This window comes from Trichoderma atroviride, chromosome 4 (assembly GCF_020647795.1).
Source record: "Trichoderma atroviride chromosome 4, complete sequence".
NCBI lineage: Eukaryota > Fungi > Ascomycota > Sordariomycetes > Hypocreales > Hypocreaceae > Trichoderma > Trichoderma atroviride.
In genome coordinates this window covers 4959552-4983262 of record NC_089403.1, presented here as the reverse complement: position 1 = coordinate 4983262, position 23711 = coordinate 4959552, and the positions used below count along the sequence as shown (strand labels likewise).

Sequence of the window (23711 nt, the reverse complement as noted above, 5' to 3'; positions counted from 1 at the left end):
TGAGGCTGCTGCATGGGTCTTAGCCGCAGCCATGGCGCTTGGCCAAGTTATCTCATCTTTACCAAAGCAAGCAAAGTATAAATCGCTATTATGCATGTTTGGCTTAATCTCATTTGTACCCTTTCTCCGAAATCTTTGTATGATTCGCGACATGCAGCAGTCAGCAAAGGTCTTTGGCCCTGAGCAAGAGCATCCTGTTGAGACTCTAGTACGCAGAAGTAAGATTCATTTCGAGAACCTTCTTAAAAGGCAGTCTAAGAACTATCAGCAAGCCGTCACGGAGTATCAACGTCGGTATGGGGTCAACCCTCCACCTGGATTTGAAGCTTGGTATGAATACGCAATTAGTCGTCAATCTCCTATAATTGATGACTTTGACACCATCTATCAGGCTATTTCGCCACTTTGGAGATTAAGCGGACAACAAGTACTTGAAATAATGAACCAAGTCTATTATACGCCCAAAAGCGAAGTGTGGTTCTGCATGTACTACGGGGCATATGCTCAAACACGGTGCATGCACCCAAATCGAATTTACGACAGACATATTGAGTATCAGTTTGATAGGCTGTTATGGGGCTTTAATGGCGTTCTTCCTGATATACGATTTCTCTTCAATCATTTTGATGAGCCGCGTATCCTGATTCCGGCATGGGAAGTAGAGAAGGCTGATTCCTATTCGCTGTTCAATGTTAGAAACATGTCGCGACAGCCTGTTTGGGATGAGGTCACGAAATTTTGTTCATTGAAAAAGAAGCCAGGCATCGCAGAGGAGGTACAGATGCCCATAGAGGCATTTGATATGCCTTTTGTCGCCAACCGTTCTTCTGCTATTGATCTCTGTGAGCACCCAGAGTACCGCAACATGCATGGACTATTTATGAGCCCGGTAACTTTTTCCTTGGTCGAGGGGCTTGTACCTGCTCTCTCAACTGGGTCGCCTTCCCCGATGGGAGACATTTTATTTCCCAGTCCGGCATATATTGAAGAAGAGTTTACGTATGACGATACGAGAGAGATCAGCTGGGGAGAGAAGAAGAATAATCTATACTGGGCCGGGTCCACAACCGGCGCATTCGCCTCAGATGCAAGCTGGCCATCTTATCATAGACAAAGATTCGTGAGACTGGTGCAAAATACAGAGCGCCAGAAGTATCACTACTTGCGGTTGGTCGGTGGAACGATACAGCGTGTTGCATCCTCATTCCTCAATGGGCGACTGTTCGATGTCGCTTTTACACGAATATTCCAGTGCGAAACAAAATACTGCAGAGACCAGGCGAGGACCTTGAAGATTGGTGGATGGGCTGATAAAGACAAAGCACTTCAATCGCGATTGGTCTTTGATCTTGATGGCAACGGCATCAGCGGCCGCTACTATAAGCTGCTGGCATCAAAATCGACACCGTTGAAGCAAACGCTTCTAAGAGAATGGCACGACGACCGCCTCGTGCCGTGGGTTCATTACATTCCCGTCAGTCAGAGTCTAGAAGAGCTGCCCGAAATTGTCCTCTACTTGACGTCGACACAATCTGGTCAACAGCGGGCTAGAGAAATCGCAGAACAGGGGCGGGATTGGTTCTTCAAGGCGCTGCGAGAAGCTGACATGTCTGTATATACATATCGACTACTGTTGGAGTTGGCGAGGCTACAGGATCCGAGTAGACCAGCGGGATTTCCTGCGACTGGGTAGTCTCGTCAAAGTGTCATGCAGCTGCAGCTATGTAAGCTGAATTCCGGCTCATTTAAAGCCTTCCTTTCGGCCAATAGCACCCGTCATAGAATAGTCTTCCACTAGAGACGAACTAAACAGCTAGCAACCACACAATTGGCCCATAGCTTCAAGACCTTGCAAATCCTACAGACACGGCAGCTCTGCATATTGTGACTCACGCGGCCAGCTGGCTGGTAAAGAAGAGCCGAGTACCTATCACAACTCTACGAAGAATCATCCCGGTCTTGTTTCTTCGCACACCTTTGGATGTAACTGTTTAACATGTCTTCGTCAGCGCAAATTGCACCGCCGCTACATCCATTTCAGGCAGCCGCAGTTACCAACATCAAGGCTCAAGCTATCGCGCTTCGGCCAGATGCATTGGAAACGATATCTCACATTTGCCGCATGTCAAACGTGCCAATAGAGACCCTCGACGATGTCCGACAAGCTATTGCGCAACATGCTCGTATTGCACTGCATTTTCATCCAGATCGCCCATCTCGCAGCGGGCACACAGTCGTTGAAGCCCTACTAGAAGATGGCAGATACAAAAATCAGTTCGAGACTGGCATCTCGAATGGCTTAGTAGCAACACAGCTGGGTGGTCTCCGCGATGACTGGGAGCGCAGCCTTTTCAGTGGTGCCTATCATGGGTCCAGCGTTCCAGAAACCGCAGAGAATGTCTTCAATCCGGCACTACGGCCCAAATATGGAGCTCTAGATCTCGTGCGTAACTCTGACGGCCCTGCTCCACGATTCGGCTCCTGCTATTTCTTGCTTCGGCCAGAAGTGTCATCTCGGTCAACGTTTACATACGGTGGATCGCAAGCGGCTCCAAAAGATGTGGGGACGGTTGATGAGTTCGACGCAATACTGGCTGCTTTACTGGAAGAATGCTTCACAAGAGATACTGCTCTGGGCGTAAACAATGTGAGGCCAAGGGGAATGCTGGAGCTTATCAAGGGGTTGAGTAAGTCGACCCTTGTAGAAGCCGATTACAAGAGGCTGCCAAGTCGAAATCTGGATCACTTAATCGAGGCGCAGATCCACGGCGACGTTCTTCTCTCGCGAGATGTCGAAGCTCTCGTTGTGGATCCATCTTTCTTTCTTCGTGGCGATACTGGGTCCCTTCTTAAAGCCCTCGGCGAAACATATGGGTTTCCACTCTTTTCCCATCACGGATTCGAGATGCAAGCAGAGAGCTGTCCGGGCGATTTCCGAGGACCAACAATGCCGTCTCTAGCTGCAAGGGTTGCTTACCAGGGAAAAGTTGACGTGCAGACAATTGGCGAGAGTGTGAGAAACCTAGTGGCTGATGCAGAACAATGGGCTGATAGGGGAACTGTTGCAGAAGTTTTACAAGAGCTTAAACTGCTGTGGCATGTGTTAATTCGTTATGGTTAATACTGAGCTACTTGAGTCCATTTGATGAATAGTAATCTGCTAGTCAAACTTCGGGTACAGTACGAGACGGCCGGAGCAATTACCTCAACCTCCCCTAGATGTTTAGTTGATCAAGTCCCATCAAGCTCAAGAGCTGCGCAAGCCTCGAGCTTCTCTTTAGTTAGTCCCTATATTGATTGATAAGCCTAATTTGAACCGCACTTTACGGTGCTGACGCCGCACAGAGTCAGCAATTCATAATGGCCTTGTCTGCACGGACAATCGGCTTAGTGAACTCTATCAAAAGTCCTGGGCGCTATTTCTGCTTAGCTTCGGACTCTCGGGGCGGGCCATAGGATTCGATGACCCCCGTCGGATTTCGATCCAGGGGGGTTGTCACTGTGCTTTAGGTCGTATTGCGGCTGTTGTTCTGGTTGTGGTCGGAAGTCGGGCAACGCGATAGATACGCAGGATTATGGAGCGTCGGAGCATTTGTCGAGGAGGGCGGAGTGTGTGCGGACTTTGGGTAGTTGTGACTCCAATTCCTTTTCTCTTCCTCTGAGTCTTTTGTTTCTTTTCACTTTGGGAATTTGTTTCTTTTAAACTCGTTCGTCTCTCGACATGGATATAGACGCCTTTAGAGTTGATTGAATAAATCCTGATATTGTTACCTGTTCTTAAACTCGTGAGATTCGAGTCGGGCGACGGCCCGTCACAACCAACGCCACCATGGCCTCCTCTACATCATCGACCTCCCAAAGGCCAAATGGCTACCAATACGACTCAATATCCAATCTCAACACATCTTCTCAAGTTGAGTCGTCAACAATGCGCTCACCGTCTCCTTCTTTGGCAAAGCCGACGACCCGCCTCCTTGCGCCCGATCTCCAACGCGGTCTTCTCATGGCCATCATGGCCATGGACCACCTCGCCCTTGGTATAAACACTTGGCAGCATGGCACCAACATCGATGGCGAGACGGATGGAATAATTGTTCGCCGATGGAACTTCACCACTGCTTACATCGTCCGCACATTCACCCATTTTTGCGCCCCTGGATTCATGTTTCTTCTCGGCATGGGCGTCGTATTTCTTTCCAAGTCACGAACGCGCCTTGGCTGGTCGGCAAGCCGAATGCTGCAGTATTATGCAATGAGAGGGTTTGTACTTACGGCAGTGACGGTATTGTGGGGAGTTTTATGGTCAGGGGGCCAACTGTGGTTTATGAACATGGTCTTATTTGCATTGGGATTGAACTACTTCCTGGCCGGTATATTGTGGCTTTCCATGAATCAGACGGAAAATCGACTTGCGGATGTGCTAGAAAGATGCCTTTTGATGCTCAATAAGCGCACAGGGGCGGCATATGGCAGATTGAACGATGATGGTGATGACGAACAGGGAGGAGTCAGCCAACCACTTTTACAAGGACGGAGACCAGCCAGAGAAAGCGGAAGAGCAGCAACAGCTTCATCTTTGTCCTGGCATATCCACAACACTATTCTAGCGATCCTCAGCGTCATTACCATATGGTGGAATATCTGGTTATCTGACAATCACGGTCACTGCAGTATCGAGACCGAATCACCAGACGGTACGCCGAGAAACTCATTCCTTGGTATTTGGTTCTGGCCCGTTATGACTGAACACGTCATGTCAAACTTTCCTCCTCTGGCGTGGCTCTCTTTTGCCATTCTAGGGCTTCTCTACGGCCGCATCCTCTCAGCCCGGAAATGGACAACCTCTGCTATTGTCATGGGCCACGTTGCCATGGGAGTCGTCTTTTCGATAATTTTCGTTGCCACAAGGCTTCTCCGCATTGGAAACCTTTCAGAAGACTGCCTGCATACGCCCGCGCAACACCATCAAACTACGAATGAGAACCCATATCTCGCCTCGCCAGCATCGTTCTTCTACATAATCAAGTATCCTCCTGATGTTGCGTTCTGGGCCTTCACCATGGCTGGCAACCTCTTTGCCCTCGCAGCTTTCAGCGCCATCCCAGCACGTATTGCGCAGCGCTTCTCTCTCCTTTTGAGCTACGGCACATCATCGCTATTCTTCTACGTGGTGCACATTTGTATCGTCATGTCCCCTGTAGGGCAGCTGATGATACGTATATTTGGCCAAGAGACTGACCACGCAAGCCCCACGGATCCAGAAAACTTCAAAGGGGTTACCAACCTCTTTGTCTATTTTGCGATATGGCTAACCCTGCTGCTTATAATGTGGCCAGCGTGCCATTATTATAGTCGGTTCAAGAGCACAAAGCACGCTGACTCATTATGGAGGTTCTTTTGAAGTTAAGAAAACGTAATCTAATTTGAGTTATAGTAGATAGCATTAATTACAAGTAAACTATAATGTAGAGAATCGTATATATATGCAAACCCTATGCCGCACATATGCACCCTCTATCGCTAACAAACAATGCATAAATCGTCCAGTTTTCGTCAAGTCTTCGTCAAGTTTCGTAAATCGTTATTTCCTAAGTCCATATCTTTGTAACCAGCTGCCTTCTTTTTTCGCACTTCTCTCTCTTAAGTTGGCTTCTTTCAACTGGTTCTTTGGTGGTCGCTGTTGTAGATGTTCTTGTTGTTGGTTTCGTTGCTGTTGCTGTTGCTGTTGCTGCTGTTGCTGATATTGTTGCTGCTGGAATTGTTGCTGTCGTTGCTGCTGCTGCTGCTCCCATTTCTGCTCAGCCCTTCTCAGAGTCGCAGCCGCATCCCAAAAATCTCTCTTCTGAGCTACGTCTCTGGGCAATTCACCTCTTCGATTCCTAAGCGTGGGGTTGGCGCCCAAATCTCGCAACGCGCGAATCACTTCCCGTCGTTCCGTAACTCCATCTTCAGCTGACCTGGCAGCATAATGCAGCGCAGTCCTCCCATCCGTCGTTTGAGCGTTGGGGTTGGCCTTGCCACGGTCGATGAGCATCTCTACCGTTGCGGCAGAAGCGTAACGCGCAGCCAGATGAAGAGGCATGCAGCCACCATCAGCACGGGCGTGTACATCGGCACCATGATCGAGAAGAAACATGGCAACGGCCATATGATCGCGCTCAACTGCAAGATGTAGTGGTGTTAGGCCGTTGTTATCGCATGAGCTCGGTGGTGCTTGACGAATGCAGTTGGCTACGGTTTTGACATCGCCTTCCCAAGCAGCATCTAGCAAAATGTCTCCTGAGTTCGGGATGGGATCAGGTTCTGCTTCATGCCCATTGGCAAAATCATCAGATGGATGCCCATTGTGAGAATCATTAGACGGAGGCTGCTCGACTGAAGGTTCCGAGTGAGGAGGAGTAGGTGGATTTGTGGCGGCTTTCGGATGATTTCCTATAGACTCAAACTGCCCTTGAGATTTGGGAGATAATTGCGGCGATGGAGGCGGTCGATTGGGTATTGACGCTGCGGGCCGCGGTATCGGTTTTGAGGCTTCTGGTATTGTATTTACTTTGGAAGTTGATAAAGGAGGTGTCGGCGTATTTGGTGTGTTCAGCCCTGACGATGGCGCGGGTTTCATAAGAGCACGGCTATTGCCTTTGTTAGCATAGCATGACTATTAGTTAAAGAAGTGGTGACTAACGCATAGATATTGGACATGAGAGTGCCGAGTTGCAGCAGCTGCTGTTGCAATTCAGCGTCTGCAGATTTAATCTGCTCTTCGCCTTCGTGCTTGTAGTTGTATGAGTGCCAGAAGCCTTCCAGGCGGCCAAGAGCCGTATTGTTATCCTCCCTAGCAGCCCCAGAAAAGCTCGCCAGCAGTTTCGTCATCTGCTTTAATGTCTCACTTGTTCTGTCAATAGTGTCCTCGATTTGCAATTTTAGGACCTGTCCGGTTTCATCCTCAATGAGATCGGGCCTTGCTTTCAAGCAGTCCTTCATTTGCTGAATAGTATCACGCGCGGTGGTGATCCTCGCAGAAAGTGCGCGGATCTCATCGGGAGCGTCATTTACGTTGTTGAGCCACTCAACCCATTCCTTGGCCTTGTCAGCGTGCTCCGAGAGCGCACGGATTCCTGCATAGGTGACGAATGTTTTGGGGAACTTGTTGAAGAAGCTATCTGAGCCTCTACGCTCATGCTTCGGACGACGTGAGGGTGAGCTGGGCAGTGGAGCAGGCGCCGGTTGTGTTTTCCTATCGTACCCATCTACGGAGGCTGAGCGATGTCTTTCGGCGCCTGCAGCAGGCCTCTGATAGGGAGAAGTTCCCCGTACAGTAGCAGGCTGTGGCCTGTTATTCGATGATGCCGAAGGCGGATATCGTCGAGCTTCCTGCCTGGCCTCTCTCGATGTAGCGCTCCATCCAGGTTTCTGCGGTGCCAGTTGCGGTGACGCCAGAGGAGTTTCTGCTGCTGCTGCGCTCCCGTATCCAGGCCGGTCACGCCTGTCGTGACTGTCGTTTATTCGCGATCGTGGCGGTACCGGCGATTGGGGCGTGATTTCGTGTGGTCGAGGGATTTCTGAAGAGGAATATCGGCGCCTCGGAGGCGATCGCGACTGGCGGTTATGGAAACCATCTCCGCCAGCCATCTTCTGGCGAGAGCGCGGCGACACAGACCGGCGGGATACAGAGTCTCTTCGTGGCGGGCTTCGCGGTCTCCCAAACGAAGCTGGAGGCGGCATCGTCGGTCTTTGAATCTCGGTGTGCGGCCTGAAGTCGTTCGCCACCGACGTCCGCCGCTCGGCTCCCGAAAGAGACGCCCGGCGACGCCTTGAGTCGCCCGGTGGCTTCGTCAAGTCTTTCGGTGCATCGTCCCGACGGTTTCGGGAGAAGAGGCTTGAGCCCATGGCCTTGACGGAGCTCGATCGGAAGGGCATTGTTTCGGCAATGGCATTTCACGGCGGTATAGAGGTAGAAGAGGTAGCGAGTAGTGTGCTGGTGCTGGTGGAGGAGATGTTGCGCATCTAGAGCCGTCTTTGCATATATTAAATCACAGAGCTGGTCAGAAGAAGAAGAAGCAGGCCTCCGGGCCATTGTCTCATGCGCAGCTCAGCTCATACCGATGCTGCTGCCGCAGTCCATAGCCACTGCAGCCTGCTATTCCAGAGCACGAGGACGCATTCGGCATGACGCTATGGGCACGAGGCCAGGCTCCGAGGGTGGTGAGACGATGTCTAGCGTGTGGGAGCAACAAGCCACTCTGTGGCTTTGCGAACGCTTGGGGGCAATGCACGCCAGCCTGGGCCAATATAGGGTGGATGGCGACTCACACTTTCTGCGGGTGTTGGTTGGGGAGGGATCCTACAAAGAACCCATTCCTTGCACCCAGAAAAGTCCATCTCCAGTCCTATGGAAGCGACTTTTATGGCGGAGACACTGGCTCAAATGGGCACAGACATGTTCGCGCCTTGATTTTGCAGAACATCTTGCGTAAGTCGTTGAACAGAGGCTGACACAACATAGTTGATGGCTCCTCAACTTTTCAACTTATGTTCAACTTACGTGTGGAAGCTCTCCACTACACACTAGATGGAGCACAACTATTCAACGATTTTGAGGAAATCCAGCAGCGTACACATATTTTCAGCGTTTTCAGCATGCAGGCAAGAAAGCCACTCGTCTCCCTTGCATACTGGTCTCAGGTAATACGAACGTTGGCAGCCAGAATCACATTATCCCGACCTATTCCGAATCTTGCCGCTCTCCAAGACAGGCACGTAGCACAGCCTCCAGCCGGCCTTTTACACTTTAGATGATATACTGGTAACATTTCACGACGCTCGTGTCTCGCATGCAGCGGCACGAATCACACAGAAACCTGCAGCGACTCTGCTTCATTGCTGGACTTAACAAACCTACCAGGCCAAAACGCTTGGCCCTCCGTAATCGACTACCGTAACTGGCAGCGCATTGGAAACCGTATCCTGCCCCAGTCTGATGACGCGGTGGCTGAAATCTACAGCACATCTAGTCGCTACAGCAAGCCGGCTCAGATTTGCTTGCCGCTACTGCAGCTGAAACTGGGAAACCATGATAATCGAGATTGCTGCAATGATTCTGCGAAGCGGTATCTCCAAGCTCCTCGCTGTCTACGTGTTTGTGTCTTTTGTCTTACGATTTTATTTCAAGTGTCAACTTCATTTGGTAGCTTCCATTCTGGACAGCCAGAGCTCCAAGGTGCACAGTCATTTTAGCGGCACTACCCGTTGTCTTCACTTTTTGAATGCTTAATGGCTCCAACAACTCTTGTAGAACTGGTCGTGATAGTATTTCGTATGGCGGACTGTAATCACATGTGTACTTTGTTTATTTACTCATTTACGTGTCGCTCATCACTTCGTAAACTGGCACAGACAGAAATAGGCGCCATGAATGAAGCTGATAGCCCACCCACCAAAGAAACAGGGAACAGTTATTCAGCACCCCAGCTACGATGTGGGCTACTATAGCTACTGATGCTACTCAAGAGATGCTACTTGTTTGTATCAAGCGGTTGAATTATTCCTCTTCGTGGGCTAATTGCTTTGCTAAGCTACAGTTGGGGCGTTGGATAATGCAACTCGGGTGCTGAATAATATTCCTGCAGAAAACCGAGGTTCGTCCACCAATAACCCACCACTTCGGCTACATGTACTTATGTAGCAGCCACATAGCCGACTTGCATCAAATGTCTGTAAGAAATAAATGAGAAATAATTCACAAACACCATATACAGAACCAAACAAGTAGCAAAACGACATGTAGAGTACTAAACTTCAACTATGAGCATTACACCTTTCAGACTGTTTCGATGCGGCCCCGCGTTTCAGCGGCGGCATTTATCAACCTCAGCTGCACGACATTCGCCCGGATACGACAGCACCATTCGCAATTTGCGTATAGACAAAAACACAAGAGTAATATATCAAGGTAATACAATAGCACCACAGAGTCATGTGAATTTACTCACAGAAAACAGGGTTTACAGGAAAAGCAGTGTGTACTACAGAACTTCCCTGCTTCTCATAAAATAGCGTGCTGATAGGAGACGATGTATTCAGGCAACTGCCAATGCGAGAGATACCATTGCGTACGGTACTAACATCGTAGGTGGTGTCTCGCCTGGTAAAGGCGACTCTACACATCTGGATTTGCCAGTGTTAAATACCGTTCACGAGGTAAGGGTTTCCAACTCTCACGAACAGTCCATAATCTGATTGATTTATAGGCTATGCGGGTTGTCAAGCCTCATGTTAGTGCCGTGTTTGTTCCTGCGCAATTTGCAGCAAAAGCAATTATAGAATCTATAGAAGCCGAAGTACCACTGGTCGTCTCGGTAGCGGAACATATTCCAGTACATGACATGTTACGGGTTCATGAGATACTTCGCACTCAGAGCAAGACTCGCTTAGTAGGTCCAAATTGCCCTGGGATCATTGCTCCAGAACAATGCCGAGTTGGCATCATGCCATATAAGCAGTATAAAAAGGGCAGTATAGGTATTGTCTCCAAATCTGGGACATTAAGCTATGAGGCTGTAGGTGCGACAACATCAGCAGGATTGGGCCAAAGCATAGTGCTAGGAATGGGAGGGGACTTGCTACCAGGTGAGGGTGCAGTTGATACGACATTGGAGTCTTGGATTATAAGGCTGTAGGAACTACGTTGGCTGACGGCCTCAGATTATTTTTCGAAGACGAAGAGACGAAAGGCATCATTGTCATAGGAGAGATTGGCGGGGAAGCAGAGCTCAGAGCAGCAGATTTAATCCGAGAATATCGCAAATCAACTCGACACCCTAAGCCGATAGTGGCAATGGTGGTTGGAAAGACAGCTCCACATGGAAGGACCATGGGCCATGCAGGTGCGGTGCTCACGTCCAGGGATGTACCTGCGGAGATCAAGGCGAGGGCACTTGGAGATGCCGGAGCAGTCATTGTGCCGCATCCAGGTGTCATGGGAGAGACTATGAAGAAGCTTCTTGAGTCGTAAAGAGCTTAAATAACAGACATCATCAAAATAAAACAAAGGCCGGGCTTCAGCATGGAAGGTGTAGATCAAGAAAAGAAAGAAAATGAAAAGCGTAGAACAGAGAGAAAAGAAGAAAAAAGAAAAGCAAAAGCAAAAGCAAAAAGATAAAGTCAAGATAAAAGTCTCTCCCGTCCCAGTCATTTAGCAAACAATCTATCCCTTTGGACCTCTCTGCCTCTTCTTGCCTCCGTGGACCTCCTTCATGTGCCGAGGGCCATAGTCTGGTCTCTGCAGTACGGTTTTGCAAATCTTGCACGTCACTTGGATGGACGGATAGTTTGTTTCTTCAGCCCATTTTGAGTGATGCACCCAGACATGTCTTGTAACGCCTTTGGCATATTGAGCGGCGTAATCGCATTTAGGACATTTCTCAGGCTTCTCGTGCTTTCTGATGTGACGACTAAAAGAGAAAATCCAAGCATTAGGCAAGTTCTGCTGTCTTAAGACGGTTGCAACGTCCATTTCTCTGAGGAGGATTGACTTACTTGAGCTGATGTCGCTTTGCAAAAGACTCCGAACATCTATCGCACGCGTATGGCTTGACCATATTAAAAGACGAAGATGAAGGCTCCGTGTTAGGTTCTGAAGAGGAGAGAGGTCCCTGTTGATCTGCTAGCCCTGATTGGCTCACACCGTCGTTGTTTCCGTCGTTTGAATCGTTTGAAGAAAAATCAGAAAATGAAGAATAAAAAGGAGAATAGTTGTTAGCGGCAAAATTGACATCCGTTGCTTCGTTTGCGTTCCTCATTCGTTCCGGGAGATCCCTTTGCGAACCCAATGCTTGGCCATCCTCAGACTAAGTCTCATTCAGGGAGTATGGAATCATCTCTGCGCTTATGGACGCTCCGGCCTCTGTAGCCGATGTGTACAATTCCTGGCTCTGCTGCTGTAACAGGCCTGGATCAATGACGGAATCAGGCACATGTCCCTGTACGCCACAATGATCCAACATAGAGGGCCAGAGTGCTGGTACAGGCCCAGCAGGATATTCGTCAGCGCCACCACATTCGCTGCCCGTTTCATCCCCTAGCATGGGATCAAGAGCCCCGAGCTTAAACGGGTCACTGCCATTTTCACTCATCGTGAAGCCCCTGTTCAAGCATTGGCTCGCAGCCTAACTTGTGTCACCGACCCTCCAGTACAAGGATATCTCGTCTGGCGCAGTCAGATACAGCTAGATTCTGATCCACATCCAGTTTGCCTCTCAAGGTGTTTAGACCAGGTCGTAGTGGGTAGATGCAATCCACCCTTCCGATGCCACCGTGTAGATTGCGAAGCTAGTCGTGTAATTGTTTCCGGTACGATTTCGATGCTGCAGCCGGCAAGTGGTACATGCCACCTACGATGATTGTCTTACAAAGACCTTTTTGACAATGAGTGTTGGGTCAGGAGGTATTCCCACGCACGTACGTCTGGCTCTAGAAACCAACCAGTCTCCAACCAAGTATCCCAAGGGAAATTGAAAAGATGAACTGCGCGGTAATCGACATATAAGTTAGCTTAGATGGGGATACCAAGTCCATAAAGCATGTACCATGTATATGGGCTGCTGAGAGGCAAGCGTTTCTCACAGAGCAAGGTAGTAGGAGTAAAGTATCCTGTTGTTTGCTGGGCTTGTATGGCAAAGAGTTACGAATCCTAGTTACGCCGATGTGGGCGGCCGACAATCATAAGTAGTCAAATATCGTTCAAAGCGGAGTCCTTCTTCAATTTGATAGTGGAGACGTATTGCCCGAAATCAGGGAACATGGCATACGTTGATAGGTAGATGTAAGCTTCGGTCGAGAATTCGCCCAACGGCGTGAAAGTAACCAACTTGGTACCTTTCTATTCTATCCGAGGATGATAAAGCTGCGTCATGTCTGCCCAAATTCGCATTTTTGTGAAATACAATGTTGGTTCGAGGTTACAAAATCTACAAAGTCCTGGTTGAGGCGTCAACCAAACACTGACCAACACATGTAATCCTGCACGCTGCTGGAAAAAGACTAGGCGCCTGCAGAAGAGGCTATGCAAGGTGAGCAACTTTGAGTTGTAGGCCCTCCTTAGCCGCAGTCATAAATCACACCTGAATCCATGTACCCAATCAGATCTGATTTAACCCATGCGATTCCGTGGGTTCCATCGCAGCCTGACACAAAAGGCCCCGCTCGTAGGCCGCCCAGGTACGCTCGAAAAGGTCGTACAAGTAGCTGCCAAAACGCCCAACGGCCTATTATAGAGTAACGAAGCAATGGTTCTCGTCCGCCAAGCAACATTCTATTGAGCAGTGTGCCTTTTTGTTGGCCTGAAAACGCGGCCTTCACGACAGTTAGCCTTATAGCACACAAGGCCTCGTATTACAAGGCCAAAGGGGAGCTGCATGGCTAAGCGATGGTCCTACAGGACTTTGAGCTAGCTGTTGGTGCAATACACATGAAATAACGACATTGGAAAGAGGAGGCTCTGAGTGTGGACACTGGTTTGTGAGGAAGAGACATAACGATAAGAGACAGCTTCAGCCACTTTGACACGCAGCGCGCCTGCATTATACACGGCGATTCTCAACTTCTTTTCCTTCAAAGGTTGCAAAATTCCTCTCTTAAACACCCGCGAAAATGCCACCTGCTGCTGAAAGTATGAGCCATTTTACCCGAAGAAGTTCGATTGTCATGCTAACTCGGCATCCCTACTCAAGATGGTACATCCGGTGGCAAAAAGCCAATCCCATTACGATCCAAGTTCTCTCGTCGATTTTATGAGCCTATCCTCTTAGAAGCAGCTTTGAAGGAGACTCGACCACCAGTCTTTTCAGCCACTCAGCATGAACCCAACACTATGAATGATAATGCCGACAGTGCAGAGCAGTCTTTCAAATGCTTCGTTAACAGGCTGGCCCAAGTCTGCGATAATATACGCGGTGGTAATGGTGCCACTATTACTAGCATTGCTGTGCTGGAAGAACCTGAAGGCATCCATTACATCGTCGGAGCGAATAACCGAAAGCTAACGGAATTGAAGAACGTTGAAGATTATGTAAAGCAGCTACTGAAGATTTTTTCAAAGCCTATCGAGCAGCCCACAAACACCACCTTGCCAGTAGGAAGAGAAGCTTTGTGGCACATTTTAAGGTTCAACAAACAACGAATCAATTATTACCTTACAGGCGCTGTGAATCATTTAGAAGAATGTATCGAAGACTATGATAGAAGACATGTTGAAATCCCTCTAGGTAAGCTGCCTGCATGTTGATGATGATTGGCTGATTCTTATGGAAGCCGCATAATGTTTAGCATCAGACGCATTGAGGTTTAGAGGACAGCTCTCTGAGTTGAAAGAATTGCTTGCGTTCGAAAAGAATGGTGAGCTAAACGAGCTCCACGAGTTACAATGTAAGCTATCTTCTTGTCAGTGAAAATCCAGGTTACCACTAACACCGGCATAATTAGTCTTTGCTTCATGCGAAAGGGTGTTTTTATTCATCGACGATAATCAACGCCTGAAACTTGGAGACTCGATTTCAGAACAAGCCAGAGAAGGCAGAATGGATAGCTCTAAGCCGTGGCTTGAACTTCGTCACTTTCTCGGACGTTTGCATTCGTACCACATCGCTGTCAAAACGATGCTTCGTGCGCGTCGATTTTGGGACCGATTATGGGATGATATCAAGGTAACAGTAATCCCTTCGGCCACGGCTATTCCTCATCCCCTCAACAAAAAGAGACCGAATGCGAGCGAAATCATTGGAAGGATGACGTCTGCCGAAGAATTGCTGGAAACATACCGCAGCCGGGCAGCCAGACTACAGGAGCTCCACCTCGACGAAAAGATCTTGGCAGAATGCAATAGCGCTTCTCACACGCACACGGTACATGCGGAAATTCTTGTACTTGACTATGTGCTACGTTATCTGCGGGACACTGAGGATGCCCATTTCTACAGCAGCTGGCAATATATTGGTACCTGCAAGCCAGTATGTCGCCTTTGCAACTACTATTTTATGGCACACCCAAGTAGAGTCCAGGTTCGCGAGTCGTCCAACAATCTCTACCCTCATTGGCGTGTCCCAGACGTCTTTGACGATAGCACAATGACCGAGACGGAAAAGCACCTACAAGCGGTCATTGTTAGGACCAGGGCAGATGCATTACGATCGCTCATGTCTCAGACATTGCAAGGTAGGAAGTATGATTCGAATTCATTCTCGGATATGCCGCCTCCTTTTGCGTCTCTCAGAACTGGAACTGGAACACCGTCAATGAGCGACATAACTTCCAGAGTCTCAAACCTCAAAATTATCACAGAAGAGGACGACCGAAGTGTAGTCGGAGAAAGAGAAGATGAAGAAGAGGAGAAGATAGACGCTGTATTCAGGGGTCGCAGGTCTGTACTGTCTCGTCGTTAAGAGCCCACCTTTTGTAGTTTAACCGTTGTGGATATTTAAGGAGGAGCTTGAAAGCTCAAAGTACGTAGGAATGAATAGCTTCTGTTCGTTTACTTAAAGTAGGAGACACAATATGATATATTATGGCGCAGCCAGGCTTTTGCTCATTCTTAAATGTTCCATCTGCTGTTGTGCGGAGACTGTCGTAAAAATGTAGAGAAATGTCACTGGAGCGACAAATCGTGACGGCATTTGTATATGTCTGCATAGTGCATATATGCGATAAAAGACCAACTAGGCATGTCATAGTAGAAGAAGATGAAAAGATAATCCGTTGCGCGCATTTAGAACTCCGTCCACTTTTCGAACATTGCATGTCCAAATTCTGAGACATGGAGGCCATACTACCGGAATCAGCGCTGCTGCTACTTCCATCACGCTTCAGGTTGGTCCTCTAGAATCAACCATAATGACAGGTGTAATGCCGCAGAAACTCCTTATCATGATGGAAATCGGTTCTGACCATGCACAAACTTGGAATCGCTTAACGTCGCAGAAACTTTCCTATAATGACAAGTCTTTAAATTGCCTGTGTCATAGCTTAGCGCTTCTGTATACTTGAATCCCATACCAGTACAACAGTGAGACAAATTAATCACTATATTACACCCAATGTTTACACACGATGTTTGCCATGACTGGTAAGTGAAGGCAACATGCAACATTATCAGCTTATCAACGAAATAATATAGCAAGTCTTTGATGTTGTCGCACAAGGACTAAATGCTCGTTTCAGGGCCATGCAAGTAAGCCGATCTCGGGTGCGGGGGGGGCAGTGGTCTAGTTGCATTCAATCGAGGTGGAGATGACTTGAGGCGCAGAAGCTGCTCTTTGGAAACACTAAGGATGCATTGATGCATTACCTACAGTAAACCTCGGCAGGGAACCCCGGCCAACCCATAGCTTAACACTGTAGTTTATCAGAGCGCGTAAACGCTCCGAAGATGTACTACATGGCGGATCATATGTCCATAGTCCTACTAAGGGGCACCCTGAATGAACGATTCACGTTTGCTCACGGTTAACCAAGTGAATCAAAGCACAGGCGAGCTGAACAACATTTAGCCATGGCTTAGACCTATGGTTATACTCACGGCTTTGAGAGCGAATTACTGCTAGACATGTGTTGCGTGGACGGCAATTGGACGGGGTGAAACCTGCATGATTAGTTGCTTCGAGGCGCGTTTAGATCCTCTACCCCGCGAAGCCATCGCTACGGTATCATCCGTTGGCCTCCCGGCAACGACGATCTCGTAGCCAATAGCCTATACTATTTGAGGACTGCATACATGGCATACTACGGTATCGGACGCAAGGATATTAATTATTTGGACACGTGGACGTCATACAACATCATAGTGTAACGCTCGTGTCTGTGGTATCGGAAAGCGTTTTCGGGGGCCTCTGCGGGACGTTTATAATCATTGTGTCCGGCTGAGCAAGCTAACCTGATTTCTTCAGCCACATAATGAAACGAGCTGCCCATGATTTGCAGCATCATATTAAGGTGTCTCACCCCATCCACAAGTCCTCCTCTGTATTCTAATCACTGAATGGAGTCTGGCTGAGGATCCGCGAGCCTAGTTGTCTTACTCCGGAAGCGGTTTTTATATATAAGTCCACAGCCGCAGACTATACTAATCTCCATCAATTGAGATTGCTACATACCCTCAAATAACTATTTTGCTTCAACAGTTTCTCCAAAATTTATTGTGCCGGCAAGATGGCTCACGTTGTCGCATTACCTACTTTCAAGCAGCCAGGAGACGTTTCGGCATCGCAGGCTAGGGCTATTGCAGAGCAATGGGTGAAAGACTTCGAGAGTGCTCTTCAAAGTAATAGTAAAGGTCAGCTCGAAAGACTATTCGTCAAAGATGCCTGGATGCGCGATTTGCTCTCCTTTAGCTGGGACTTTCGCTGTATCCAGAATCGAGATAACATCGTCAGCTACTTCCAAGAAAACCACAATGCCGACATCAGCGGCATCCATCTTCAAGAGAATGGCGCTTTCCAGCCTACTTTGCAAGCCCCGTGCCCGGGAATACAATGGATTCAGAGCATGTTCGATTTCGAATCACGCCATGGCCGTGGAAAGGGCACGATCCGATTAGTTGTGGATGGTGAGGATGGCAATGAGTGGAAATGCTACTTGATGCATTTTAGACTCAAAGAACTAAAAGGGCATGAAGAAAAGGTTGGAATAAGACGCCCTGGAAGTTATGATGCATCGGAATACAACTGGCAGCAGCGACGAGAGAGGCAGAAGGAGTTTCTGGATGAAGAGCCGACTGTTCTCATCGTTGGCGCTGGTCAATCTGGTCTTATTATTGGTGCCAGACTTCAGCAGCTAGGCATTCCGTCGTTGATCATTGAGAGACTGGGCCGCGTTGGTGATACCTGGCGCAATCGTTACAAAGTATGTTGGATACAGTTTTCACATCATCCTCGAAATATCTGCTAATGAGTAACTAGACACTCTCGACACATGATCCCGTTCATTACTGCCATATGCCATACATTCCTTTCCCTTCACATTGGCCCATGTTCACGCCCAAGGATAAACTCGCTGATTGGCTGGAGGCCTATGCCAGCTTGATGGAGCTGAACGTTTGGTGCAGCACTGAGCTCCAGAGTTCATCGTTTGATGAGGCAACGAAATCTTGGTCAGTTGCTGTTAAGCGGGCGGATGGTTCAATCCGTGACCTGAAACCAAAGCATGTTATCCTTGCGACAGGAACTTCAGGCGAAGCTTCTATTCCGCACTTCGACGGCATTGAGAACTTCAAAGGGACTGTGTACCATGCCAGCAAGCACAAAGATGCTTCAGCGCATTCCGATCTCTCAAATAAGCGTGTGGTGGTCGTCGGCGCTGGGAATTCGTCTCACGATATTTGCCAGAACTTCTATAACACCGGTGCCGGATCGGTCACTATGCTTCAACGTGGCGGCACATATGTTTTGTCTGCGAAAAAGGGCCTCTTCATGATATTCACAGGGACGTATGAAGAAGGCGGGCCACCAACTGAAGAATGCGATGTTATGGGTCAAAGCATGCCACTTCCCATCAATCTTGCATTTTGCACTCTCCTCACACAAGCCATAAAAAATGTGGAAAAGGATACTCAGGAGGGACTAGCCAAGGCCGGGTTCCAGCTTGATTACGGAGAAGGTGGCGGCGGCCTCTTCCGCAAATACCTTACTCTTGGAGGTGGCTATTACATCGATGTCGGATGCAGCCAGTTGATTATAGACGGAAAGGTCAAAGTGAAGTCGAATCCGGGGGGGAATCAAGTCATTCACTCCAGATGGACTTCTCCTTGCAGACGGATCTGAGCTAAAAGCCGACATTGTAGTTCTAGCAACCGGCTATCAAACAATGCGCAGTACGGCAAAGACGCTTTTCGGAGATAAAGTTGCTTCACGGCTAGGAAATGGCTGGGGTATGACTGAAGAAGGCGAAATGGATTCGGTAAGGCCTCAACAGTATGCGATAAAGACGCGTTTGATCTGACTTGTTTTTATAGGTTTGGCGATACAGTGGACATCCCAACTTTTGGTTCATGGGTGGCAACCTTGCTTTATGCCGAGGATTCTCACAGCTATTGGCGTTGCAGATTAAAGCGAGCGAATTGGGAATTTATGAAGCGCCAGGAACCAAAAAGAGCAACGGCGTACAGAATGGAGCGTAGGCCATAGACTTACAGGAGTCTTCATAGCTTAGCACTGAGTAGACTTGCAAGATTTTGACTAGGGTTTTACAGGGGATTACCCAGCACTTCAACCTTATCATCTAGTATTCTAAATTAGCATATGTATTGGTTACTGCTGCTACTTCTAAGTGTGTGCAACAATGAAATAGATATATGGCTGGATGACTTTTCCCTTTTACAAAATGTGCACGCTATGTACGATACCTATGCTGCAATCCTTAGCTTGAAGTGGACAATTAAAACAGCTGCATAGGATTAAAACACTACTTGGAATATGAGAATTTGTTGATCATTTGATCATCACGCAATGAATAGTATAGTCACGTTGACAGCCCCCCCTGAACATGTTTTTTGTCATGGCGATTAAAGGAGCGAAGAGATCATCAAGCAAATTTGAGCTCTTGATATTTTGACAACGACCTGAATACATGTAATGAAGCTACTTGGCACCAACTTTCTTTGTTGGATAGATCCACCTTTGTGCCTGGAAAAGGGGGATACGGATATATTTCAAGACTGTGTTCGCAGCGTGTTCCCTAGCAGTACTCACAACCCGTCTAACTCATGGTTTGTTTGCATTAACACATCATGATCACTCGTGAATATTAAACATGGCGATAGTCTTGCGAGTAGGAATAGCTTGTAGACCAAGGTAGCTATGCATAGGTCTAATTCCTTGATACGCCAAGTTGTATAGGCATAAGGGAATGCGTTTCATCACCTCTGAGCCTATTATCGTTTGGCCGATACAAGATTCACAGTTGATCACTCCTTCGTGGTGCCAGCGCCTCTTGAACTGACGCAGCTGAGCACTTTCTGCCCAAGCCATTTTGCGTTATGATTATCCCAACAAGGAGCCCGCTGGTGGCTAGACCCCAGAGCATTATCTTGAATGCTGCCGAAATGGAGAGTCGTTCGGTATCGTTCGATGCATGTCGGTGTCTTGCACTATTCTGCCGTTTGGAATTCTTGTCGCCGGGTGCATGCACATATCAAGCCCTGCAGAAGTATGCGTCTGGTAGAGCGGGAGCTTCGATAGATCCAGGAGGTCGATCGAGATAAGTTTGATGAAATATTCGTTGTCTCATTAATGTCGTCTCTATACATGCAACTTTTGCCCTCCTAAAAACCAATGCGCCATCATAGATCTGGAACAGGGTTGACCTTCTTGATCACCTTTGCCGGTGATCCAACCGCAACCGAAAAGTCTGGAATGGACTTTGTGACAATGCTTCCAGCGCCTATTGTGCACCCCTTTCCAATCGTCACGCCCGGCATGATGGTGGTATTGCCACCTATCCAGCAGTCGTCTCCAATAGTGACACTGCCGCCGTACTCGATGCCGTTACGACGCGACTGCACATCAGTCTCGTGAGTGGCGCCGAATATTGAAACGAAGGGACCGAATAGGACGCGGTGGCCGATTGTGACCATGCCGCAATCGAGAATCACAAGGCTGAAGTCGTTGGAAAGCGCTCTTGTCAGCCTTTACCAGCAAAAGGGCGCGTGCTCGCCAGGGGGTTTCACGTACTTGAAGTTGGCGTAGAAGTTGTCTCCGATGGAGGTGTTGCACCCGTAATCTATGTTGAAGGGCGTCTCAATGAAGGGATTTGATCCGATTTTGCCAAGCGCTTCATTGAGGATCTTCTCCCTTTCGGCAACCAGAGTGTCGTTGGTGGCGTCGTCGGGGAAATAAGAGTTGTATTTGTGGATAAGCTTCCGAGCCCGAAATCTGCCCTCGACCAGCTCCGGGGCTTGAGAATTGTACCTGAAAAAAAAGAAGAAGTTGGTCAGATGCTGAAATATCAGACAAGGCGCTACTCGGTGGCGACGAGAGGATCGAGCAATTATTTACAGCATTCCTGATATCATTTTTTCGTAATCCTCACACCACGGGATGTTGGTGAGCGTCTTGGCGTGCTCAATGGCAGCCGGATCCTTTACTTTGCTGGCCATCGTGAAGTGATGATGAAGGTGGCTGAATCGGACGCGGCAAAGTTGTAAAGGAGGGGGAAGAATGGCCCTCTGACGAGAGAGAAGCTCCCGGACTAATATACCAAAGCAAAACTATCTTTTGCCAGCGACGACAAACGTGTTCAGAGCCAGTCAGTCCATGGTCCTTTGCCCGAGGGCCTCAGCGGCGGGGCATTGGAGCCAGTCAGCAGCACCCTTTTTTCACCCCTCTCACGCCTACACGTTACATACTGGTTGGGATGCCATGGTGGAAAGTGGAAATGGATCTAGAAGCTGGATGTCGACGGCGTCCGAAGAACAACCGCCACGAGCACGAGTCGGTATAGTGAACCCTACTTTCGGGAATACCATCGCAGCATCGGCCGATCCGGACGGTGGGGAGTTTCAGCGCCGCTACAGTACGATACGAAGCACAAAGGGCTCAGTGCGGCATGTACCTGGTAAATCGCGCTATTTCGCCGGCTATATTCCATAACCAGGTACAGCTTGTAGACTATGTAGTGCTAGGCCAGATTATCCCTCGGTGAGCGCCATCCCATCAGCGTACCTGTAGTATCGTTATAAACGAGCCAGCTCGACGGCTCGCTGAGCGGCGCGCCCAAAATTAGACTCGACATGGAGGCCCAGTTGAGCATCCGCGAGCTGTCATTATGCGAGAGTTAGCAGTGGTCATCTGTCACAAAGGTGCGGTGTGAAACAAGGGGGGGGCCGTTCAGCCTGGACCAATCTGCTGGTACGAGGGCACTCACCAGCTTCAATCCTTCCGCTGAGTTAGTTCCCTGGAGCCGGACGACAAGTGGAACGGACAGGGTCATCTGCTGCGCGGCTCCAATGATGGATTCGGCAATCATGTCACACCTAGTGATGCCTTCACAGTGTCAGCTCGGCCCTGGTAGCATGGACTTTCAGGGTCCTCTGCCGCGGCCTCTTCTCACCTCCGTATATGTTGATCAGTATGGCTTTTACCCGCTCGTCTGCCATAAGGATCCCAAAGGCTTGGATCATTGTCTCCTTAGTTGCTTGGCCCCCAGCATCTAAGAAATTAGCACTGGTGCCCCCATGAAGGCCAATGGCATCGTTTGTGGCCATTGCCAGTCCTGCTCCGTTGACAATGTTTCCGATGTTGCCGTTCATTTTAATATATACCAGGTTGTGCTTTTCGGCCTCGACTTCGTCTTCCACCTCCTGACTCGTATCACGCAGGCGGAAAATATCAGGCTGTCGCTTTGCCGCATCATCGTCAATGACAAGCCTGGCATCAAGGGATGCAAACAAGCCATTTTCTAATCTTGCAAGAGGGGCCATCTCCAATAGCGTCGCATCTTTTTCCCGAAAGATGCCATACATCTTTGTCAACATGTCATCCAGGTTGGTCACTTGGTCAGCTGCAACGCCCAGGAACTCGGATATTTGAATAACTAAGTCTCTGGTTATGCCTTGAGAGAAACCAAGCACAAAAGTGGAACTCTTTGGATGATTCTTTTGAATCATACTGCTCTCGGTGTTAGTACTGCCGTCTTGCTTGGAAATGATGATTGCAGGACAGTAGTTTTCTCGATCAATGGTCATGGTTAAATGCCACAGCTCCTGATGGGCCATAATTTCAGATACGAGTATCTGGTTAACGGCAATAGACTGGTGACTGACGCCATCGGAGACCACCCGACGGTTGAGCATTCTATCGGCCATATCCATTGCTTGCTGGGGATCCTGAACTTTCTGACTCCCCCCTCTTAGCCCGGTCTCGAACGAGAGGCTGTTTTTGTGTCCCCATAGAACTTGAGCTTGTAGAATACAGCTTCTGTCTAGACTCTTTACAGCATCTCGAACTTCAAGAGGCGTACGCGCTAACACTCCACGAGGGACTGGAATCTCGGACTAAGCATTTCTTGTTAGCGTTCTCAAGTAGACCCAGACAAAGTCGACGCACTGCTCTGAGCAAGTCTTGCGTTTGATAACTATGCAAAGTGAGGCATCTCAGTTGTGGCCTAGGCGAAAACTAAGAACTGTTAGTATATGCCACGCCAAGCATTAATCCGTCTATCTGATGAATCCTGCAACAACGCATGCAGCAGTAGCTGTGATACCAGACCTTTTGCGTTGATCGAGTCAGCACCCCCGCACGGGCTACCTTGGCAAGGAAGAGTGTCATTGGAGCTGCTCTGTATGTAGAAAGATAGTCGGGGTACAGGGTTTCGTCTCGCAATAGTCGATTATCCGTCAGAAATGATGAGAATATGTTATGCGCTTGAGATTCAAGAGCTCAACTATCACTTCACATGATCGATAGCTTGTAATAAAGGGCTCCTAAGAAGGGTCCTGGCGCGAGTAGCCGGCGTTAGCTACATCATCTAGCCTAGAAGCTACTTAGCCGGACACAGTGTCCGTACCCGCGTCGTAGCTAGTTACATACAAAATTCACGGTTAGCATTTCCTTGACATGCAGCGGTGTCATTAACTAAGCCTTGGGGCTTGAAATTATACTGGTTGTGATTTGATATTCTATATGGAGTACAGCGGGACCAAGTGTTGCAGCAGGAAACTTGATCCAGGG

At 48.6% G+C, this 23711-nt stretch overlaps 11 protein-coding genes across 12 annotated transcripts; 6 read left to right on the top strand and 5 right to left on the bottom strand.

The window, feature by feature from the left end:
* Positions 1-151: 151 nt before the first annotated feature.
* TrAtP1_009056 (uncharacterized protein) lies at positions 152-1693 on the top strand (the record flags this gene model as incomplete). The annotated part of the gene is made up of 1 exon (XM_014087204.2): positions 152-1693. One exon carries the CDS (start codon positions 152-154, stop codon positions 1691-1693), a length of 1542 nt encoding a protein of 513 aa, XP_013942679.2.
* A 303-nt stretch (positions 1694-1996) lies between these two features.
* Positions 1997-3121, top strand: TrAtP1_009055 (uncharacterized protein; the record flags this gene model as incomplete). The annotated part of the gene is made up of 1 exon (XM_014086454.2): positions 1997-3121. The coding sequence occupies one exon, from the start codon at positions 1997-1999 to the stop codon at positions 3119-3121; it is 1125 nt and encodes a 374-aa protein (XP_013941929.2).
* A 708-nt stretch (positions 3122-3829) lies between these two features.
* TrAtP1_009054 (uncharacterized protein) lies at positions 3830-5401 on the top strand (the record flags this gene model as incomplete). The annotated part of the gene is made up of 1 exon (XM_066114142.1): positions 3830-5401. The coding sequence occupies one exon, from the start codon at positions 3830-3832 to the stop codon at positions 5399-5401; it is 1572 nt and encodes a 523-aa protein (XP_065970235.1).
* Positions 5402-5489: 88 nt separating this feature from the next.
* TrAtP1_009053 (uncharacterized protein) lies at positions 5490-8349 on the bottom strand. Its single transcript, XM_014087202.2, has 2 exons — positions 6683-8349; positions 5490-6629 (listed from the first exon to the last, which is right to left on the bottom strand). The coding sequence occupies exons 1-2, from the start codon at positions 7915-7917 to the stop codon at positions 5582-5584; spliced, it is 2283 nt and encodes a 760-aa protein (XP_013942677.2). The 5' UTR covers positions 7918-8349; the 3' UTR covers positions 5490-5581.
* Positions 8350-9707: 1358 nt separating this feature from the next.
* TrAtP1_009052 (uncharacterized protein) lies at positions 9708-11011 on the top strand (the record flags this gene model as incomplete). The annotated part of the gene is made up of 5 exons (XM_066114141.1): positions 9708-9713; positions 10081-10197; positions 10248-10282; positions 10561-10626; positions 10702-11011. The coding sequence occupies 5 exons, from the start codon at positions 9708-9710 to the stop codon at positions 11009-11011; spliced, it is 534 nt and encodes a 177-aa protein (XP_065970234.1).
* Positions 11012-11203: 192 nt separating this feature from the next.
* Positions 11204-11597, bottom strand: TrAtP1_009051 (uncharacterized protein; the record flags this gene model as incomplete). Its single annotated transcript, XM_066114140.1, has 2 exons — positions 11204-11450; positions 11536-11597. 2 exons carry the CDS (start codon positions 11595-11597, stop codon positions 11204-11206), a joined length of 309 nt encoding a protein of 102 aa, XP_065970233.1.
* Positions 11598-11846: 249 nt separating this feature from the next.
* Positions 11847-12131, bottom strand: TrAtP1_009050 (uncharacterized protein; the record flags this gene model as incomplete). Its single annotated transcript, XM_066114139.1, has 1 exon — positions 11847-12131. One exon carries the CDS (start codon positions 12129-12131, stop codon positions 11847-11849), a length of 285 nt encoding a protein of 94 aa, XP_065970232.1.
* A 1061-nt stretch (positions 12132-13192) lies between these two features.
* TrAtP1_009049 (uncharacterized protein) lies at positions 13193-15543 on the top strand. Its single transcript, XM_014087200.2, has 4 exons — positions 13193-13666; positions 13728-14261; positions 14323-14421; positions 14479-15543. Exons 1-4 carry the CDS (start codon positions 13648-13650, stop codon positions 15432-15434), a joined length of 1608 nt encoding a protein of 535 aa, XP_013942675.2. The 5' UTR covers positions 13193-13647; the 3' UTR covers positions 15435-15543.
* Positions 15544-16944: 1401 nt separating this feature from the next.
* TrAtP1_009048 (uncharacterized protein) lies at positions 16945-19280 on the top strand. Its single transcript, XM_014087199.2, has 3 exons — positions 16945-17889; positions 17946-18942; positions 18998-19280. The coding sequence occupies exons 1-2, from the start codon at positions 17197-17199 to the stop codon at positions 18804-18806; spliced, it is 1554 nt and encodes a 517-aa protein (XP_013942674.2). The 5' UTR covers positions 16945-17196; the 3' UTR covers positions 18807-18942; positions 18998-19280.
* A 1043-nt stretch (positions 19281-20323) lies between these two features.
* On the bottom strand, positions 20324-21139 carry TrAtP1_009047 (uncharacterized protein; the record flags this gene model as incomplete). Its single annotated transcript, XM_014087198.2, has 3 exons — positions 20324-20639; positions 20715-20951; positions 21039-21139. 3 exons carry the CDS (start codon positions 21137-21139, stop codon positions 20324-20326), a joined length of 654 nt encoding a protein of 217 aa, XP_013942673.1.
* A 465-nt stretch (positions 21140-21604) lies between these two features.
* Positions 21605-23436, bottom strand: TrAtP1_009046 (uncharacterized protein). Of its 2 annotated transcripts, XM_066114137.1 has the most exons (5): positions 23250-23436; positions 23088-23156; positions 22093-23035; positions 21907-22025; positions 21605-21799 (listed from the first exon to the last, which is right to left on the bottom strand). In XM_066114137.1, the coding sequence occupies exons 1-5, from the start codon at positions 23307-23309 to the stop codon at positions 21716-21718; spliced, it is 1275 nt and encodes a 424-aa protein (XP_065970230.1). In that variant the 5' UTR covers positions 23310-23436; the 3' UTR covers positions 21605-21715. The 2 variants fall into 2 exon arrangements, with proteins under 2 accessions (XP_065970230.1, XP_065970231.1); XM_066114138.1 differs by having other exon boundaries at positions 22093-23156.
* Positions 23437-23711: the final 275 nt, after the last annotated feature.